This window comes from Drosophila persimilis, unplaced genomic scaffold (assembly GCF_003286085.1).
Source record: "Drosophila persimilis strain 14011-0111.01,24,50 unplaced genomic scaffold, DperRS2 tig00000808-arrow-arrow-pilon, whole genome shotgun sequence".
NCBI lineage: Eukaryota > Metazoa > Arthropoda > Insecta > Diptera > Drosophilidae > Drosophila > Drosophila persimilis.
Window position 1 is genome coordinate 852,639 of NW_020825357.1, and position 13,378 is coordinate 866,016.

Here is a 13,378-nt window from a genome sequence, read left to right on the forward strand (position 1 = left end):
TTTTATATTTAACAATCGAATATTCCCCGCCTCCCCCTCGTACGATTACAAGCATACAATATTTATGGCTGCAGCTGCACTACACAAAAAAAAAAAAAAAAAACAAACATATTTACAATGTGCTATGTTCATAGTTTTTAGTTAGGTATCTTTTTCTAAAAACCACAAACACGACCCTTGAAAAGCCTATTTAATTTTAAAGGACAAAAGGAACTTTTTAAGTTTTTCTACAAAACAAAAAAGAAACCCACAAATCTTTTGAAAAAAATCTATATATAAAATATATGTACATTATATATACTATAAATATATGTACACAAAGGAAACGAACATTCACGAGTGTATAAACGGTACAGCAAATACAGATCAGATTTGAACTAATAAACAAAATACTATTAAAATGAACTGCACTATATTTCCATCACGCATAATAATTAATACTTATGTTTTGTAAATATTTGTAATTTGTATAATACAAATTGAAACAACAAAATTTAATTTTTAAAATTAAATTTAATTAAGAATAGGAGCTATTACTTATTTTAATAATAAAAAACCGAAATAAGTTTTTATTTCATCATTTTTATTATTATAATATATACATATACATATTTATTTTCAATTTTCTTTTGGAAATAAATTGTTTTATAACTCTTATTCTTAATTAGTATTTTTCAAATTGAAAATAAAAATAGTTCTTCAATATTTCAAAATTAAACTCTATTAAAAATCAGAAACTAATTTGTATTATAAAAATTAGAGTCCCTACGGTCCCTTTTTTAAACCGACCTAAAAACGAGAACTTATTGTAAAAGAAAGTACAGCATAATCTGGGTTGGCATAGGGTGCTACAGCTCTCATAGCCCCAGATCTCTACTTCTGTGTAACCTACGAATATTTCGAGGGATTTTCAGTAGAAAAACTCGATTTTTCTTCGGAAGGGTGTGTTTTTCAAGAGTTCTTTAAGGTGGTAAAAAAGTATTCAACGTTTAATTTCGAGACATAGAGGAGAACATGTCGTCCGAGTCGTGCACATTTCACGTCCAAGCGAGATCTGAGAGTCGGCCTGCTACACCCGACACTTGGATCAACAGTTTTTGCCTCCAATTCTGCCGGCCACTCCAATCTGGCCAAAGGGGGAGTAGTCACGGGGCTGCGCCGTGGGAGAATAGCCAGGGATAAGGGCCTGCCTCAAATGGCTGATGTGGGCGGCTGCAGTTTGGCGCTTGGGGATGGTGCGTATTAGGTTACAGCCCTGGTTACAGCCCAGGCTCAAGCTCTGGTTGCAGCTCATTCTTGTGTCGTAGAGATTGTTCTTCTTCATCAGCTCTGGCCCGCCGCCCACTTTCCTATCATTTTTCTTCTTTCCTTTGGGCCCTGCGGCAGCGGCAGCTGCTGCTGCTGATGGTCTTTTTCCTGGAGCTGCTTCCTTGCCCTGGGGTTTTTCGGGTATCTTCTCCAGAGGATTCGGCGCACAGCAACTTTGGCAGCCATTGCAGCAATTGGGATTCGGGTACCAGTAGTAGCAGCCAGTGTATGGGTTGTAGCAGTAGTAGTAGGGCCAGCAGCAGGAATTGCAGTTGCCATTGCAGCAGATTTGGCAGGAACTGGGTGGTTGTGGTTCTGCTGCTGGTTCGCCCTGATCTGGCGTGCAATCAGATGGGTACTTATTGGACTTTCCCGATGCCGTCTGCGTGCATTCGTCGGAACTGTGGAGAGGCCTCGCTGTATGGGATTGATCTTAATGGCTAATGTTCTCAGGGATAACTGACCTTATCATGCAGCTGGTGTTGCAGCAGAAGGAGCGCATCGATGGTCGCGAGCTGACTGCAGGGGGACACGCACAGGGAGCATTAGCATTAGATGCGTCAGGCGTTACAGCCTTTGTGTCTTCCCCACTTGCCGGTTGGGTGGAAGGCGACACTGAAGCGTTTGATTTGTCATCGGGTGCAACTGCAGCGGAGGCAGCCTTCTTGCCATTTGTATCGCTTTTGGAAGGTTTGCGTTTCGGTGACGATTTCTTCGTCCGCTTGGGTTCGCCCTCACCCGTCTTGTTGGCCATCTCTAGGTCGATGGGCAGCTGGAGACAGCAGTCCTGCAAACCATTCGCTGGATAACACAATTGCAGCGATTTGAGCACGCTGCAGATGACATTGGACAGATTAATGCCTCGATCTCGGACCTTGGGCTATTTAATTTTGTACTATGTGTGGCTAGAGCTAGAGCTCCATTTTTTTGAATGGGACTCTGACGGGAAACTCACCGCTGAAAAGCTTCCACTTTTCGATTGTACTGATCACAGCCTTCTCCATAGCTCTCATTCTTTTGTGGCGACTTCCTTGAATACAAAGCGCACCGAGCTCGACATGTGCACACGAGTTCCCCCGTGCAGGGATCAAACTGTTGCCCACGTTCGCTGGGCAGTCCCGCTGCCCGTACTGGGGGACATCCAGGAGGCGTGCCAGCCCCATATTGTCCATTGGGAAAACCAGGCTGGGAATACGGTGATCTTACGGGTCCAGGAGCTCCGTAAATATTTGATGTTTGTCCATCAGCCTCATATCTCTGCATACCTTGTGAACAATATCCTGGCATACATTTTGGACCACAACAGGTCATACATTGTGCGCCACACCCCAGTGGCATACATCTTGGATCTGCATACCCTGTATTTGGTGCCGATCCTTCAGGTCCTATAGCTCCGAATGGTCCTATTCGACATCTGGGTATTGGGAATTGTGTCCCCGGAAGAGGCATTCCTCCTTGTTGAGGGTAAACACCACACTGACAAGGAGTCATTCCTTGCATCACCTGAGTGCTAGGAACCGTACCCTGCTCAGATGATCCTTCTTGGGCAGCCCGACTCTTAGCTCCTTTACCAGGCATGCCAGACGGTCCTTGTCCTTTCCCAGGCGTCTTTTTAGCCGTCCGCTTTGGTTCATTGTTTGCCCTAACAGTCTGTTTAGTTCCGGCCTTAGTCTTCGGTTTTTCTGTTTTCTGTTTTTGCCCCTTTTTGTTGATTGCTAAAGTCACCTTTTTACCCTTTCCCTTTGCTGCGGCATCTTCCGGACATTTTTCATACCCATCCTCCTCGGGTGGACAATCCGGCTGTTTGCACAGAAAGCATGGAGAGCCCATGGCCGAGAACTTTTCGAACTCCTCCGGACAGTAGAGGGGCTGCTGGAACGGATATCTAGCGCAACATTGGGGGCATGGCCTGAAAGGAAATCTGAAAAAAAAACAGGGCCTGAGAAAAGTGCTCCTATATTTTATTTCTACTTACCCTCTATACACCGCCTTGCAGTTATAGCAGAACATCAGAGTCTGAGGCGGATCCCGTATGCATGCGGACATTTTGAAAAGACAACTACGACAATTGTTAGCTCCTCACGATTACAGCTCCAACATAACTCATGGCCAAGGCTAAGAGAACTACAAAAACAAAGCATCTAGTCTAAGATAAAATGACAACATTTTAAAAAGTTCTTGATTGCTTAAACTAAGTCTAATGGTTTGTTTTTCTTGTATACAGATAAACGAGTTGGTATGTTTTGAGGCGCGGCAAACCATTCGTATTCTCACCCCCACCCACAGGTGTTTGTTCGATCTCCCTTTGCATTCGAAAGAGCGAGACAAACATTCCATTGAGCCTCTCCTTCACTTTCCTTCGGCAGCAGTTTTTGCAAGCAGCGAGAAGCTGAGCAAAAGCAAATGCAAATTTCCAATAGGCATGCAGTTAGGATGCGGCGCCGGTGGCCAGAGAGGATGGAATGAGAGAGCAATTAGGAATAGACCCCGAAAGAGAGCTTGGAAGCCTTGGAATTGGAACGAACACCAAGTCACGTACGCATCTGTCTCGCTCTCATTCATTTGTTCATTCGTTCGAGGCGTGCGGTTTAAAGTCAGCTCCGCTCCGCGTTTGCGGCCGCGAAAATGCGAAAAATGGTGGAAAATCCTGCGGAAAAAGTGTCGCGCTGCTGTGCAGTGAAGTGTAGAAGTGAATAAACATTAAATATGTCCCAACAGTTTCGTTTAAAAGCAAAGAAAGTGAGTGATCGAGTGGCGGGGCAAACCCGCGCAAAATGGCATGGAAAAGGCATAAAGGCAGAGTAAAATAATTTGTTTTTTTTCAAGTGAAGTGAATCAAGTGCTATATATTTGATATAAGCATATTATTTGATACATTAATAAACTTTTTCCATGGCCAAAGTGTTCGTTTAGTCGCGTGATCTTGCGCTGTGGTGTGTGTGCGTGTGTAAGAATGATGCAGAAAAGGCACGAAGTTTTTTCTCTTTCCTCTTACACGAAGGCGCAAGGAGAAAAAGGAAAAAGCGTAAAGAAGGAGCGAAGGCGCGCTCTCGTTGTAGGTGTCGCCCTAGTATAAGGTGCGGCACTGCATATCTTGGAATCTGTCCCTCTCTCTCTCTGATCAAAAATGTAAATATCGTGGGAGGGGCACCTCTCCTTGTGTTCTTATTGGAATCAATTTACGTGAACAAATTATGTGTGCGGAGCTGACATCGGCGTTAAAAAAGCGTTAAAAAAGCGGCAAAAACGGTAAATACGCGCGCGGGAAAAATATTGTAGAAAGGAGTGCACAATTATGAATGAAAAGGTGAGTTTTATTCACTGTTTTTTTGGGGTTTATAAAAAGGTCGCCCTCGTTTTTGCAAGTTTTAAAAAATTTCAGCTTAAAATCCAAGAAATATGTACTATATACCACTCCCCAAACCAACACGTTATCGAGTTGTATTCCCAGACATTTGTTTTGCTTGATCTACCAAATCCTAGTCCTCTTCGAAACCTATCAACTTGAATATAATATAAAATTCATCGTATGATGTCGGAAAACTTAAATTTGTTTGTGTGAACGGAAGTATTGTAGAATTGGTTGAATGGCCCCCAACAAAAGCTACGGTGCCAGCGCAAGGACGACAGGCGCAAGGACAAGCGGCGTAAGGTCAAGCGGCACAATGACAAGCGGCGCTGGTCCCTATCGGAGCAATACGAGTCCCGAACGTGGACGCACCCGAAGGGCCACTCCCATCGTCTATCCGGAATCCGCGCTCACGAGGTCAAGCACATCCCACACCCAGACACGCAGCCGGATCGGAATGCAGCTGCTTCGGGACCTGGCGCAGACTCTGCCCGCGTCCCCATCACGGATCTCGCCCACAACAAACGGCAATGTGCGCCGTATTCGACACCGATCCAGGGTGGAACAGAATGGACCGTCGGAATTGGTGTTGAATAGATCGGTGCCCATGCAGTCAAGGACAGCGTTTGGGGGGCCCGTGCCCATGGCCGTGGGGATACCGGTCAGAGAGGTGTCCGGCAAGGATACTCCCAGGAGGGTGAGAATCAGGGCCCAAGGCAAAGATGCTGGGGAGCGCACTTTTAAGAACGAAAGACCCTCTATCTCCATGAGCAACACTAGTACCGCCCGAAAGTTTCCCATGCGAACAGACTCCAATCTTAGCCAGCAGTACAAGAGGACTTCCCAGTCGCCCCAATCGCCTATCGTCATGGTGAGCGCCCCTGCAAAACTGGATAAGCCGGCCAAGAAAGCAGATACAGTAAACCAGGACATAGAGCAGGCTGCCGGACTTGCCGATGAAAACAAGTCCGTGGCGTCTGCTCCACAGCCAGGTGAAGTAAAGCCCGTCGCTGGCAATGAGGATAAAGACGAGACCTTACAGCCGGAGAAAGTGGACCCCACCGCAACCGCTGGGGCTGGGGCTGGGGCTGAAGACAAGACTGAAGCAAGTGCCATGTCCCAGCCGTGTATGAAGATCTTTCCGTGCTTCCGTGGGGAATATCCCACGCGCAATCGGCCTGCGCCTTATCAGTGGTTCGAGCAAACCGGATTTAATTCTGGTGGCACGGGCACTGGCTCTGGCAACGCAGGCAAGGAAAACATTCTCACCACCTGCGAGGTGACCGAGGAGACCTTTCTGAGGTACGTTCTGCTAGGGTAATTCCCATTCCTATTGATAAAGCTATAAATGGTGTTTTATTTGCTTTCGTCCTCCCTGCCACAGCATCGGATGCGATTGTAATGAGAAGGCTTTATGGTCGTCGGGGCAGGGGGCTTCCCAGTTCATGGGTGCGCTGCCGGGATCGGAGCAGGGACAGACGCCGTTCAGAAACATTGCACCGCAGCAACAGGGTGGACCGTCCTGTATGGAGCAGCAACCACGGTGTATGCCCCAATGCCAGTCATCTGCTGTGCAGCGCCAACAGCCAATGTTCGGATGCTATCCCACTCAGAACCCCTCGCAAAACATGTACAATCAACAGCAACAGCAGCAGCAACAGCAGCAGCAGCAACAGCAGCAGCAGCAGCAGCAACAAAAGCAACAGCAGCAGCAGCAGCCCAGCTGCTGTGGACTGACCGAAATGCTGGCCCAGCAGCTGCACCAACAGATGCAGGAGGCGCAGGCCCAGATAGCACAGGTCCAGCTCCAGTTGAACAACGCCACCCAGCAGACAAATGTGAACGATCAGATCGGCAACGAAGAGCCGTATTGGCCAAGCAAGGACTCGGACAAGGAAGACGATATGGGTGGTGATGATACGGGCTACACCACTGATCAGTCCTTGAATATCTCGTGCTCATGCTCGGCGATGTATCAAGAGCCGCAGCAGGAGGAACCGTTGCATGCGACTGGATCCTGTCTGATGATGCCCCCCTGTTCATATCCGCCGCCATCACAGCCGCCATTTCAGTTTCCCGATCAACAGGAGCAAAATCCTTGGCAACAGCGACCTTCTCGACCTTCCTGTCAGCAAAAGCAACAGTTTCCTTGCCAGCAACAGCAGCAGCAGCAATTCCCATGCCAGCAGCAGCAACAGCAGCAGTTTCCATGCCAGCAGCAACAGAAATGTTCCAACGAGCAGCAGTTTCCGTGCCAGCAACAGCAGCAGTCATCTCCCCCACCCTGCCAGCAGCAGCAGCAGTCACCCACTTCTCCCTGCCAGATGCAGCAGCAACTGTTGCTGCACCTCCTGCAGCAGCAACAAAATCTGATACGGCAGCAACAAGAGCAGCAGCAAAACCAGAGGCCCAATCAGCAACAACAGCAACCCAACCCGGGTGCAAAATTCTTCCGACCGATGTCGGGAGCAGCATCCTTTCAACAGCAAAATCAGTCGCAGCATAACATGTGCCCCCATTTGTCGCACTGCTGTCCCAGCTGCGGCTGCCAGCGGTATGGCAAAATGCGCTACATGATGCCGCGACGCTGGCCGTGCTAACGGTTCCAATCGAATTGTTTTTAGGGTACCATGTACAGATATAGATACAAGTCAACCGGTAAACCAGGAAATATCTGTGCAGGGTACGCTTCTACGGCCCACAATACGATGGAAGAGCTTTTCCTACCTAATTTTGCAATTCTTCCGGCTAAAATTGATGCCAAAAAGTCAACAATAACACAACAATAAAGTCTGAAATTGGTTTTCAACATTAAATTTATTTTATATTTTACTAGCTGCCCCGCCAAATCATTCGCCGAACTATCGTGATCTATTTCTGTTGCTCCAAACTATGTCATTTAGCATCCGTGTGGATCGCTGTGGTTCCCTGTGGAATCTGAAGGTTGGAGCAACGAGGTCATCTCCGTTGTCATCTCCATTTCATTTTTAACCATCCCGTCTGGTTGCTCTGGATTTATTTCTGGATTTCTTTCGCCGGAAAGCGTAGCGTCGGTCTGGGTTGCCGGGTTCCAAGGGCGGAACCGGAATTTCGGTTTCTTCTCTGGTTCCGTTTTGGCTTCCTTCTCCGCTCCGGTCTTATCCATCGGTTCATTTGTAATTTTTTTTGTGATTGATTCATTTGGTTTTGGTTTACGGGTTTTTGTCGAAGTCTTTGTTGGTTTGGTCGTTGCTTGCTTCGACTTCGGTTGTTCCTTTTTGGTGGGACGCGGGGCCCCAGCCCTTTTCGATGGTAAGCGTTTTTTCACAGGAGTGTTCCGCTTCATGAGGACTTTCTTAGCGGCTTTGTTGGGTATTCCTCGTCCTTGTCCTTGACCTTGTCCTCGTCCTCTCTGTTCTACACGATCCGAGGAGGGATCGCTGCGTCCCACTGGCTTTGGCTTTCGCTTGACTGGGGCTCTTTTGCGCCTTTTAGCCAGTGGTGGCCCCTCAATGGAGGACTCGGGGCCGCATGCTCTCTGGCCGAGGGCCATCTGGCGGCGCTTCTTGGCCAATCGCGTTTCGATCGTATAGATTTTACGTTCAGGCGTTGACATGTTGTATGCTTATTGTTGTATGTTGTTTTAATGAATGATTCGATTCGGACTGAATCTGATATAGGAATCTATAAAATACCTGACGTATCATGTACAGCCTACTTGAAATGTGGAAATTATATTCCACCTCGGAGTATTTTGTTTAGTAACCATTTGACCATTTGCGGCAAACCATTTGTGAACTATTTCGTTTTCATTTCGAGCCATTAATTGAATGTGCGAATGGACTTCTGGAACAGGTTTGAGTCTGTATCCGTGCCGAAGAGCATGCCTTTCAATGGTAAACGCCCCCTTGCGTTTCTCAAAACACTAAACACACAATCGAATAGATCAGTGCATATTTAATAATTAATAAACTTATTAAATTAATATTTAATAAACTAAAAATGTATCAAAATAGTTCGATCCGTGACACGAGATTTTCATATACATATGTATAGATACATATATAGATATATTTACTTAATGTAGATATTTACTTAATATCCATAGGAATTTTCGAAGCCCAACTCAAAACATTCCCCTGTTCAAGGAAATTCTGGGTAGCTCGCTAGACTTACACACATATTTAAGGACCGCTCAGGATGTAGGTGCTGTAGAAGTCTGTGACGCTTCTGCTGCTTCTACCACCTGCGGCCCTCATGGCAGTCGAACGTCACAGACTGGAAACCACAGAGGCGGCACTTCGAGTGAGGTCGAAGGGCTTCTTCTGCTCAAGAAACGACTCAGGCGCGAGTACATACGCACCGCACCCATGACCCGTAGGTTGACAGAGTCTTCTGGAGAGTGGCTAACCGCGTAAGGAAGAAATTGGCGACACAGAGGACCGAAGCCGCGGATAAACTGCTATCGCAGGCTGCAGCAGACGTACACTCAAACTACGCCCTTTGGAAGCTGACAGGACGCTACAAGCGGCAACTTACACCCCGCTTTCCGGTAAGGAGGTCTGACGGCTCATGGGCTAGAACAGCAATGGACAGAGTGGAGGCTTTTGCGACTAATCTGGACGAAAGATTCACCCCATTCCGGAGGACATCTAGTAGAAAAGCAACTTAAGTCCAAGAAGGCCCCTGGCGATGATAGGATTGACAATGTTGTGGCAAAGGCGCTACCAAACAGCGCTAATCTTTAATGCGTCGCTTAGATTAGCTTGCTTCCCAAAAGCCTGGAGATGTGCCCACATAATCGTGTTGCCAAAGCCAGGAAAACCATCGGAAGACCTCAAGAACCATAGACCAATTAGTCTCTTGTCGACTTTTGGAAAAATGTTTGTGCGCTGCATCCTACAAAGGGAACTGGAGTCGTCGCTGGTCAAAACAGCCATGCCAAACTACCAATTTGGGTTCACCCTTCAGCACTGCCCACCCGAACAGCTGAACAGGGTGGTGGAACACATGATAGACGGTTTACAAGACCAGCAGTACACTATAGCTGCTTACCTGGATATTGCGCAGACTTTCGACCGGGTGTGGCACCAGGGACTACTCGCCAAGATCAAAACGATGCTCAACCCTCAGCTGTATGAAGTTATCAAAAGCTTTCTGACGGAGAGGACCTTCCGTGTAGTCCAGAATGGTGCAGCTTCTTCACAAGCTCAGTTTAAAAAACAAAGTCATGATCCACAAAGCCATACAAGCCCCTGCCTGGAAGTACGGCATCCCATACACATTGCCGCCAAGTCTAACCTTGCGCGGATCATGACATTCCAGAGTAAATTTCTGCGTAAATCCTCCGGAGCTGAGTGGTATGTCCGTAACCGGGACATCGCCAAGGACCTTAACGTACCACTTGTTGGTGATGTTATCAACAATCAAGCGAAGTGCCACCCTAATGTACTGGCGAGGCGTCTTGCCAGATCCAGATACCGGCGTAGGCTGGCCAGAATACACCCAGTCGACCTGCCCAACAATCATCCAAGAGGACCTCTGCCCTAGAAAACCTGGACAGATAATTGAACCAAATAATATCCTCATCCAAATTCTGTGACCTTGATAACAGGGGTTTTTTTTTTAAATTATCCTAATTTTTCTGTGACTGTTGTACAAGTTGCTCTAACAGTAACAGCAAACGACATAATTTGTATCAGTGATATTATTTTATAATAAAAACTACCAAATACAATCCTAATTATAATAAAAAAATAAAAGTATATCAAAAAAGGAGTTTGTTTGTCAAATAGTATCCTATGTAGTTTCGGTCCAAATAATAGATTCTAAATTCTAAATTAAACGCCAAATTTTCGGCCCGAAATATTCTGCAACTTGCCGATTTTCTCTCAAAGCAATAACCAGGTTGGATACCCAGCGATAATCTGTTTTTATTTTAATCGAGAAATTTGTAATTTCAATAGAAAGTTCGGTGGATGCCATGACCAAATGACGCAGCTAATGGCCAGCTCGTGTCTGTATTCACGGCAAGGCATTCAAGGCTCTGACAACGCGGGCAAGGAAAACATTCTCACCACCTGCGAGGTGACCGAGAAGACCCTTCTGAGGGACAGACGTCGTCCAGGAACATTGCACCGCAGCAACAGGGTGGACCGTCCTGTATGTAGCAGCAGCCCCGGCGTATGCCCCAAAGCCAGTCATCTGTTGTGCAGCGCCACGAGCCAATGTACGGATGCTATCCCACTCAGCACAGCCGCCATTTCAGTTTCCCGATCAACAGGAGCAAAATCCTTGGCAACAGCGACCTTCTCGACTTCCTTGTCAGCAAAAGCAGCACTTTCCATGCCAGCAGCATCAGCAGCAGCAGAAATGTTGCACCGAGCAGCAGCTTCCGTGCCAGCAGCAGCAGTCATCTCCCCCTGTGGCATGCTCCTATACGTATCAAAGGGTCGCTGTGGCACGATTTGACGACGTATGATTCGTCGTGTCTGGAAAGTCCATCCACTCCAGTTCTTCCGGGGGCATCTGTTCGAATATCCCGTAGAGGCGCCTCTGATTTAGGCACACACTCAATGCACTAATGTATCCGTTCCGTATGCACCCCTTGAACACCGTGTCGCACTTCATAGCTGTCAGTTCTTTGAGCCACTCCTCGCGTATTCCTGCGAGTTGGGATGGAATGCCTCTTCCGGTTGGGCCTGCAGTCCAGCATCAGAAACAAATCACCACCTGCAGCAGCAACAAAGGTGATACGGCAGCAACAGCAGCAGCAAAATCAGAGGCCCAATCAATAGCCACAGCCCCAGCCACAGCCACAGCAACCTAACCCGCGTCCAAATTTTTCCAACCGATGCCGGGAGCAGCATCCTTTTAACAGCAAAATATGTGCCCCCATTTGTCGCACTGCTGCCCCAGCTGCTGCTACATGATGCCGCGACGCTGGCCGCTGGAATTTTGCAATTCTTCCGATCTTCCGGTTAAAATTGATGCCAAAAAGTCAACAATAACACAACAATAAAGTCTGAAATTGGTTTTCAACATTAAATTTATTTTATATTTTACTAGCTGCCCCGCCAAATCATTCGCCGAACTATCGTGAACTATTTCTGTTGCTCCAAACTATGTAATTTAGCATCCGTGTGGATCGCTGTGGTTCCCTGTGGAATCTGAGGGTTGGGGCAACGAGGACATCCCCGTTGTCATCTCGATTTCATTTTTAACCATCCCGTCTGGTTGCTCTGGATTTATTTCTGGATTTCTTTCGCCGGAAAGCGTAGCGTCGGTCTGGGTTGCCGGGTTCCAAGGGCGGAACCGGAATTTCGGTTTCTTCTTTGGTTCCGTTTTGGCTTCCTTCTCCGCTCCGGTCTTATCCATCGGTTTATTTGTAATTTTCTTTGTGATTGATTCATTTGGTTTTGGTTTACGGGTTTTTGACGAAGTCTTTGTTGGTTTGGTCGTTGCTTGCTTCGACTTCGGTTGTTCCTTTTTGGTGGGACGCGGGGCCCCAGCCCTTTTCGATGGTAAGCGTTTTTTCACAGGAGTGTTCCGCTTCATGAGGACTTTCTTAGCGGCTTTGTTGGGTATTCCTCGTCCTCGTCCTCGTCCTTGTCCTTGTCCTTGTCCTTGTCCTCGTCCTCTCTGTTCTACACGATCCGAGGGCGGATCGCTGCGTCTCACTGGCTTTGGCTTTCGCTTGACTGGGGCTCCTTTGCGCCTTTTAGCCAGTGGTGGCCCCTCAATGGAGGACTCGGGGCCGCATGCTCTCTGGCCGTGGGCCATCTGGCGGCGCTTCTTGGCCAATCGCGTTTCGATCGTATAGATTTTACGTTCAGGCGTTGACATGTTGTATGCTTATTGTTGTATGTTGTTTTAATGAGTGATTCGATTCGGACTGAATCTGATATAGGAATCTATAAAATACCTGACGTATCATGTACAGCCTACTTGAAATGTAGAAATTATATTCCACCTCGGAGTATTTTGTTTAGTAACTAGCTGACCATTTGCGGCAAACCATTTGTGAACTATTTCGTTTTCATTTCGAGCCATTAATTGAATGTGCGAATGGACTTCTGGAACAGGTTTGAATCTGTATCCGTGCCGATGAGCATGCCTTTCAATGGTAAACGCCTTCTTGCGCTTCACAAAACTCTAAACACACAATCGAATAGATCAGTGCATATTTCATTATTTTCTTGATTGTATGGCATTTTCTATGGGATCGAATCCCGATTGAAATATGGTGTGTGATATGAGATATATAGGAGTTTTTTGTCAAATAATATCTTATGTAGTTTCGGTCAAAATAATATTTTCTAAATTCTAAATTAATCGCAACATTTTCGGCACTTCCCGAGCGAGTGCCAGAAAGTGGAACTGCCCTCCGAAATATTCTGCAACTTGCAGATTTTCGATTAAAGCAATAACCAGATTGGATACCCAGCGATCGTCTGTTTTTATTTTAATCGAGAAACTTGTAATTTCAATAGAAAGTTCGGTGGATGCCATGACCAAATGACGCAGCTAATGGCCAGCTCGTGTCTGTATTCACGGCAGAAAAAGGTTGAAAACACCAGGCCTGGCACCGTGTTTATGTTTGTGGATAAATCCGGTAATGTTGTTGAGGCAAAGAAGTATGACGGATATAACTTCAAAGATGCCAGTAATCCTTCTGTGCGAAAAAATGGCACACAATCAAGTAAATCGTATACAGCTTCGGTTCAGCAAAGAGCCCTGCAG

General features: G+C 46.8%; 2 protein-coding genes across 2 annotated transcripts; one reads left to right on the forward strand and one right to left on the reverse strand.

Annotated features, from left to right (window-relative positions):
* Window positions 1–750: 750 nt before the first annotated feature.
* LOC6598956 lies at window positions 751–3,394 on the reverse strand. Its single transcript, XM_026993213.1, has 4 exons — window positions 3,284–3,394; window positions 2,264–3,229; window positions 1,773–2,141; window positions 751–1,709 (listed from the first exon to the last, which is right to left on the reverse strand). Exons 1-4 carry the CDS (start codon window positions 3,352–3,354, stop codon window positions 1,088–1,090), a joined length of 2,028 nt encoding a protein of 675 aa, XP_026849014.1. The 5' UTR covers window positions 3,355–3,394; the 3' UTR covers window positions 751–1,087.
* Window positions 3,395–4,861: 1,467 nt separating this feature from the next.
* Window positions 4,862–6,837, forward strand: LOC6598957 (centrosomal and chromosomal factor; the record flags this gene model as incomplete). Its single annotated transcript, XM_026993175.1, has 2 exons — window positions 4,862–5,959; window positions 6,042–6,837. Coding segments are annotated over exons 1-2 (1,860 nt in total), but the record flags the coding sequence as incomplete, so codon positions are not given.
* Window positions 6,838–13,378: the final 6,541 nt, after the last annotated feature.